We start from the raw sequence: 8,323 nt of genomic DNA, 5'->3' as shown, positions 1-8,323 counted from the left end.
TATCACATACAAAACACTGAAATACAGTGTCAGATCTATGTAAAATTACGTTTTCAATTTAAAAAAAAATAATTTCCCTCCCTCCCTCCTGTGTCTGAAACCCTTCAGGCGGCAATTCCAAACAAACAACTTTTTAAGGATGGCCTAATCACTGCTATTTTTAAAAGCATTTGTCTACCTTTTCTGAAATTGGTCATCCCCAAATTAACATACAAAAAGACATTATTTTAAATTGAAATATTAATTCCTTTTAATGATCGTGTACATTTTCTTGTCACAATGTGTATCTAGGAAATTTGTTTTATCTATTTGTAAAATGAATTTAACTCACGTATTGTCCACTTGTTATATATAATTTATCATTTTTCCTTAGCTAAAATTTAACATATTCGAGAAGAAAAACTAGATAGACAACTACCTTTAATTTAAAAATATTCCACATGTTTCTTTACAGGGTAACAACAGCATTGTGGATTTAGAAGTCTCTGTAGACTTTGGCAATGGTGGGAGACTGTTTTTGGTTGATGCCTATCCGTCCACAATTTATTCCAGTGGATCAATACAACTAAGACTCGTCAATAATTTTACTTTTGATGCATGGATGACCACGTTAAACATATCTGTAAGTGGTTTGTAGCAAAAAAAAAAAGCGAAATAATTACTGTCGAGGCATACCGTATATACAAGACATAGCATTTCATTTCTCACAAGGGTATGTAGTTTATAAAGTCAGCTGAAACGAGAGAAAAGGTGGAGTGAGTAGATTTTCAAATGAAACCTTAAAAGAATATCCTTTATAATTTTTATCTCTTCAATATTACTAGTTTGATTTACAATAATTATCGTTAAATGTCATGACTCTCTTTAGTACGAAAAAGGTTCAATAAATTTTTCCAGGTGAAGGCTGTAGACAGAGGTGTACCAAGACGGTCTAGCTCTTGTCAAGTGATGGTTCACATCAACGAAACTAACAAATTTTACCCACAATTCATTTCAAGCGCCTATAGTTTCATGATTCCAGAAAACTCAAAATATGGAACTCTAGTAGCAAATGTACAGGTACATGTAATCAGTTAGCATTTTCTGGAGTAAATGTGTAACCTTATGATACTTTCAAGTATTTTTTTTATATTTCATTTACAATACTAAAAGTCTTCATTTGAAATATGTTAACTTCATTAACACTTAAAAATTGTACTAAAAGGATTAAATAATTAACATCAATATTTCTGTATCTAAATTATAGTGAATAGGAGATTGTTCATTAATCTTATATTTTCGCTCATTAATCGTGTATTGTAGCATATTTATATGTTTTAATTCTAGGCCCATGATATGGATACTGGAAATTATGGAAAGGTTCAATTCACGTTATCAGAAACAGATAATTTGTAAGCCATAGTTTATATAAATTAGATTTAATTAAGCTTAGTAAGTTTTAAGCTTAGAAATAATGATTGATTGTACATAATTTATACTGCAAATCAACCCATTTGCAGTAGTTTATTTAATACGTATGAACAATTTTTTAAAAAGAGGTAAATTGACAACCACGTTGATGAAACAGGAATATTAGAAGTGACGTTTAAAGTCATCATTTCGCAAGTTTTATAGTCGATACAATGACATTGTCAGCAAATTTATCATCAAGTCAAATGCTGATTGACGTTTTTTTCATACTAATTGTTGGTCCATCATTTATACACTGAATTGACGAGGGATTTTTCCTTTATATCCCGATCATGACAAGGAGCACACGGCAGGTATGACAGGTCAACAGGGGATGCTCACTCCTCCATGGCACCTGATCCAACCTCAGATGTTTTAGAGGTTCTATTTTGCTCTGCTATGTTCTCCTATTTTGTATTGTTTTATGGACTTTTGATCTTGAATACTGTTCGTTATCTCCGTGTTTCATTTCATTAAAATTAAACATGAGAAGAGTTTTATGTGAATTCCAGGTTCAGCATCAACTCTAAGACTGGAGTAATATCAGTGGCATGTAACAGCAGTTGCTTGGACAGGGAAAGACAGAGAGTGTACTATATGTCAGTTGAAGCAAGAGATGGTGGAGGAAAGGTGTCGTCTGCTCCTGTGAAAATAACACTCATGGATGTAAACGACAACAGTCCGATGTTTTTACAGCCAAAATATGAATTTGGGATCACAGAAAACTCTTCATTACTCTCAGGAAGGAATAACTTCACTGTACATGTAGGTTATATAGTCGATCTTTTTTTTTGGGGGGGGGGGGTGGGTTCTATAAGTACGGTGATTGTTTTTATGATAACTGTTGATTGTTACCACTCAAAATGATATGACAACCAAGCAATGAATTATTTTCCTTTTATCTATTCATTTTTACCTCTTGTAACAATGCCCATGGAGTTCTGCAAATTCAGATCTGTACTCACCACTTAGGAACTTTGATCAGTAGGGAATTCTTTTGCACCATTTATTACCTACTGGAACACGACCTCAGTTTTTTCACGGTCTTTACGTTTTACTGTGGGATTCGAACCTTCGACGTAAAGGATCAAATCCTTTTTTTTCGCGACTCAAGAGCAAACGTTCTAACCACTGCGACTCCGGATAGTAATGGGGATGTAAGTTTCATTGCGTTTGACGAGTGAACATTTAAATAAAACCAGAACATGAGATTTTAGTGTTATGTACCACATAAAAGATGAATAGAATTTTTTCAAATCAATTTTTCATTATTTTCGAAAAGTTACAACGGAATCAATGACAACGTAAACAGCTTAACATTATACTTCGGCAACTGTTTATCGCTACTAGCTGCTTATATACCGATGTTATTATCAACAATATTATCTTGAATAAACCCTTCAAGAGCTAAAATATTGCATGTACATTAAAAAAATGCAAAAATAGATCCAAGAATTTTATACGATGAAAATAATTAACAATTACTTCTTTAAATAACAACCCAATGAATTACTTTGAAACAATTCACACAATGATATAAATATTCTCTACCTTAATTATGTCTTTGTAGATACATGTATGTAGTTGCATGAACAGTAAGCCTACTTGCCTTGATTACTTATTTTAGGCATTTGATTACGACGAACCTGGTACAGCTAACAGTTTGATAACGTACTCTCTTCTACCTCGACCAGACACCCTAGACAAACATTTCACCATTAGCAGCACTACTGGGTCCATCCGGGTCGTTCACCCTCTGACACGTGACCAGCTATCCTCTATCCCTGGTGGAAGACTAGAACTAGCTGTTACTGCACATGACCATGGTTCTCCAAGTCGGACCTCAACCGTGTCTGTAACAGCTTTTTTACAGGTTCAAAGTTCAATGACTTTCTATGGGCTTTTTGCATTCTGAATTCTTTAAAAACTACATGTATATGGCACGCCAAATTCACAAAAATGAGATAAACCTAGTTTCACAATTGATAAACTAGGTTTATCGACTGTAAACTATAGTTTATAAACCGTAAACTATAGTTTACAAACCGTAAACTGTAGTTAACGATTCGTTAAGTATAGTTTTCATCTGTAAAACTATATTTAACGGTCCTTAACTATAGTTTACGGATGCTAATCTAAGTTTATCTGTCTGAATAAAGCGTTAACAATAGATTTTGTTGATAAACATAGATTCACGTTTGTAAACTATAGTTTACAATCGTAAACTATAGTTAAGAGTTGTTAATCATAGTTTCACAAATCGTGAAACTATATTTATCAGATCGTTAACTATAGTTAACGGTTTGTAAACTATAGTTTACAAATCGCGAAACTGTATTTATCAGATAATCCATGTTTTGAAATCGCAAATGATTGTTTTCGGTGTTAGACATAGTTTACGGTTGTGAAACATAGATTATCGCGTTAACTATGGTTCACAGATGTGAAATATAGATTAACGTTGTTAAGTATAGTTAACAGTCCGTAAACTATAGTTTACAACCGATAAACCTAGTTTATCGATTGTGAAACTATGTTTCGCTCATTTTTGTGAATTTGGCGTGCCATATATGTAAGTTCAATTATTTACATTTACATGTATAACGATCACAAGAAACTTGATATCTATCTTAAGGATATCCGATTCTCAGCTAGGAAGGATAACTCCAAAAATTCATATTTGATTTGAAATGCATCAAAATGAAGCTTAAAAATGAAATTTTTTCATGCAACAATTTTCATTTTATTCATCTTTATAAAATTCAAGGCGTTTCGAAGTCTTAGAAAAGGTCTTTAAAAAATGACATTTGTACCCTATAAAAGGAAAAAACAAATGCTTATTAGCATGTCATGAAATAAGAAGTGATTTGTGGTGTCTTGCAATGATAGCAAAAGCCTAAAACACTATGTATTATAGAATAGATGATGGAAATAGAAGAATTTGTTGATCAATTTGCAATTAGAAAATGCATTGCTGATATTCCAATTCGCTTTTCCTGCAAAAATATTGGAGATTTGACAATTTTCCCTATATAATATGATTAACTTTTATCTTTAATTTTAAAGAAATAATGTGGATAAATTTACACAACTTTGTTGATTCTGAGATACTTTTATGAGTATTTTAGATTACTTAACTTTTAATTTTATAAACCTGAGGATCAGACTACCTTAAGCTGCAAACATTTCTCAGAATTGGAACATGTCTTTATACTAGTCCGAAATATCTTACGTTTTTCAGGGTTTTTTTATGATTTGATATTTTCCATATTTTCACATAAACACATTGTTTGAAATATTTTACAAAACAGATAGTTTTGTTTAAATAGGCACAGTTTCACTCATCTACATCGAGTGCATGTAATATTTCAAGTACAACGACATCAGTGAAGCCCACTCAACATTACTTGAACACTTTTTCAGGTAGATTACATTTCTCTTGAAAGTTGCTTTTACTGATTTTTAGCTCACCTGAGCCGAAGGCTCAAGTGAGCTTTTCTGATCAAAAATTTTCCGTTGTCTGTCGTCGTTGTTGTCGTAAACTTTTCACATTTTCATCTTCTTCTCAAGAACCATTGGGCCAGTTTCAACCAAACTAGCCACAAAGTATTCTTGGGCGAAGGGGATTCAAGTTTGTCCAAATGAAGGGCCACACCTTCTTCTAAGGGGAGATAATTATGAATTAGTGAAAAATTAAAGGCAACTTTTAAAAATCTTGTTCTCAAAAACCACTGGGCCTCAAAACCTGAAACTCATATGGAAGCATCCTCAGGTAGTGTAGATATAAGTTTATTCAAATCATGACCCCCCCCCCCCCCCCCGAGAATATGGTGGGGCCATGATGGAGGGGTCAACGTTTTACATAGAAATACATAGGGGAAATCTTGAAAAACCAGGGAAGATGAAACTCATATGGAAGCATCTTTAGGTAGAACAGATTTAATTTTGTTCAAATCATGACCCCCAGGGGTAGGATGGGGCCTATGGGGGATCAATGTTTAACATAAGAATACATGGGGAAAATCTTTAAAATTCTTCTTCTCAAGAGCAGCAAAGCCATGCATGATTGGTCATAGTTATATGGAAGCATCTTGATTTGGTGTAGTTTCAAGTTTGTTCAAATCATGACCCCACTTGAACCCACTTATATGTTTAAATTTTTCAATACTGAACTGATTTTTGCTTTTTTGTTTTACATTGCCTGAGCTAAAGTGAGCGTTGTGGCCCCTGGGCCTCTTGTTGATATTTTTGATCAATGAAATATACCGTCAACTTTTTTGGTGAAAGTTAAATTGATGCATGTATATGTCAAAGCTTTTAATGCATCTAAAACATGACTTTTTAGGGCAATCATTTGTGTTGTGTGAAGGACAAACGGGTTACATTCAATGTGAAGTAGGGAAGCTAATCCGAATTCTCTCTGCCGTGTATGGAAGACTCACAAATGACATTTGTCCTTCAAGTAACCTTGGTTCTCTTCAGTGTCAGTCCCACTTCTCCACAGACCGTGCTAAGTGGTCCTGTAACGGCTACAGACGCTGTAGACTGTCAGCTAACAGCACCATCTTCAGGGAACCATGTGTCGGTGTCGACAAATACTTGGAGGTTTCTTTTCATTGTGTCGAACAACCCGATATGGTTCATATATTTGGGTAGCCTTTTTTTCTGAAACACATTCAGAACGAGGGAAAAATCATTTTTAAATAAAATTTCATACTTCGTGTGTTTTTGTCTTACCTGCTTTATTAAGGTCTTCCGTTTCCAGCGGAAGACCTTCTACCGATTCTGTTGGTAAAGATTATTAAGGTCTTTCGTCTTCAGCGGAAGACCTTATTGTTTTTCCACTATTTTTAGGGCTTTTCGACTTTTGTCGAAAAGACCTATTGTTTTCGTCTTTTTTATTAGGGCTTTTCGACTTTTGTCGAAAAGACCTATTGTTTTCGTCTTTTTTATTATTAGGGCTTTTCGACTTTTGTCGAAAAGACCTATTGTTTTCGTTTTGTTTATTATTAGGGCTTTTCGACTTTTGTCGAAAAGACCTATTGTTTTCGTCTTTTTTATTATTCTTTTTCTGAACACTTTTCTGTCACAGATTCAAGAAGATCCTTTTAAAATATAAATTTTATTTTATAACCATCTTAAAGATCATGCAAAAGTCTACCGAATGTAAGATTTTGGTTTTCTGGATACGTCACTTCCGGTTTCTAGAAAAGAAAAACAGAAATTCTTTAAAACGCTTAAATCTTTCTTTTTTCATATGCCTAAGCTCTGAAACAGAAAAATACAAGTTTTGAACTTCAAGTTCTATTTAAAAAAATAGCAAAGGCGTTTTTGACCACAAAGATTTTTCAAGATATAAGACTTCAAACATTGCAGAAGGGGGGTTGATATTTTCAAAAGTCACAATAACGTTGCAAAAATTATTTTGAGCATAGAAATATGTTTGAACTAATTAGTAGAACATATTCTGTAAGTTTCATATCAATCAGAGCAGAACTTCCGGTTTTATGAGTCTTTGAAATTTGTCTATGGGAGTTATATGTTAATTCGTAATCACGCGTGGCACGTTTTCTCTTAAAGTAATGACAATTTTCTCGTGAAATTTTAAATTTAGAATGACCTTGATAATGTTTTCCCCTGAAAATACTCTGAAAATGAAAATCCGAAAAATAAGGGATTTTAAGGGGCCAACATTGAAAACAAACTTTTGCCTGTAACTTTTTTATTTCTCAAACATTTTCAAACAGTTTTCGAATTTGAGTTAAGCACAAAAAGGACAATTTAAAAAATATGGTCCGTGGGGTCACTCTTTGACCCCTTAAAGGAGTTTTGGAGACCTGAAAAATTGTTATTTTTAAGTCTTTTCATAAAATGATATTTTAAGAGTTATCTTTCTTTGTCAACCTGTTTAGAGTCTAATACGCTCTCTATGTTTCAATTTTGATTTGAATATGAAGAGTGCTTCCGGTTTTATGAACCCCTAAAAATTGTCTATGGAGTTTTCCATGATAAATATGAAAACATACGATGTCCCATATCTCAAAAGGGAAGTAAGCAATTCTCCTGATATTTCACACGAATAATGACTCTATCATTGTCCCCAGTTGGTAAGGTCATGGAAAGAAAAATCCCTTAAATAGAAGGGACTTTAGGGGTCAGTACAGAAAACAACCTTTTCTCTGTAACTTTTTTATTTCTCAACTAATCTTAAAACTAATTTTGGTTTTGCATTAAACATAAAGAGTGCAGTTTAAAAATTATGGGCCGTGGGGTCACTTTTTGACCCCTTATAGGAGTTTTAGTGAATTGAAAAACAGTATATTTGCGTATTTTTTAAATATTGATGGAAGAGTTATGTCTCTTTGAATAGACACTTCCTTTTAAGGGGTGAAAAGCCCTCCATTTTTGTTGAACGACAAAAAATTAGTTATTAGGGCTTTTCGACTTTTGTGAAAAGACCTTTTTGTTTTCGTCTTTTTTATTATTATTATTTAACACTTTTCTGTAAAATTTTAAAAATAACCTTTTAAGATGTACATAATATTTTATAACCATCTTTAAAAAAATGCAAATGTCTCTTGCGTGTAATGTTTTGGTTTTCCGGATACGTCATTTCCGGTTTTACTAAGGAAAACTAAAATTACTAAGAAGCCAAAAACATTTTTAATTTTAGGTCTAGACTCCCAAATTTGAGATATGAACTCAAGACCTTATCCAATAAATAAGTGCGCGTACTGAAGTTTTGGCTACAGATACTTTTCGAGATATAAGACTTCAAACATTGAAAAAGGGTGGATGAAATTTTTTAAAACAAATTACGTTCAAAAATTTTTTTTGACATAAAAATATGTTTGAACTATTTAGTAGAGCATAT

At 33.0% G+C, this 8,323-nt stretch overlaps 1 protein-coding gene across 1 annotated transcript; it reads left to right on the top strand.

Annotated features, from left to right (window-relative positions):
* Positions 1–454: 454 nt before the first annotated feature.
* LOC134249282 (cadherin-related family member 2-like) lies at positions 455–6,132 on the top strand (the record flags this gene model as incomplete). The annotated part of the gene is made up of 7 exons (XM_062731651.1): positions 455–622; positions 898–1,059; positions 1,327–1,391; positions 1,962–2,214; positions 3,077–3,322; positions 4,779–4,872; positions 5,795–6,132. Coding segments are annotated over 7 exons (1,299 nt in total), but the record flags the coding sequence as incomplete, so codon positions are not given.
* Positions 6,133–8,323: the final 2,191 nt, after the last annotated feature.

Source organism: Saccostrea cucullata, unplaced genomic scaffold, assembly GCF_032062105.1.
Source record: "Saccostrea cucullata isolate Sc308-1 unplaced genomic scaffold, CSIRO_AGI_Scuc_v1 ctg19786, whole genome shotgun sequence".
Taxonomy (NCBI): domain Eukaryota; kingdom Metazoa; phylum Mollusca; class Bivalvia; order Ostreida; family Ostreidae; genus Saccostrea; species Saccostrea cuccullata.
The sequence above is the reverse complement of the archived record's forward strand: the minus strand, read 5'-3'. Positions and strand labels throughout refer to the sequence as shown.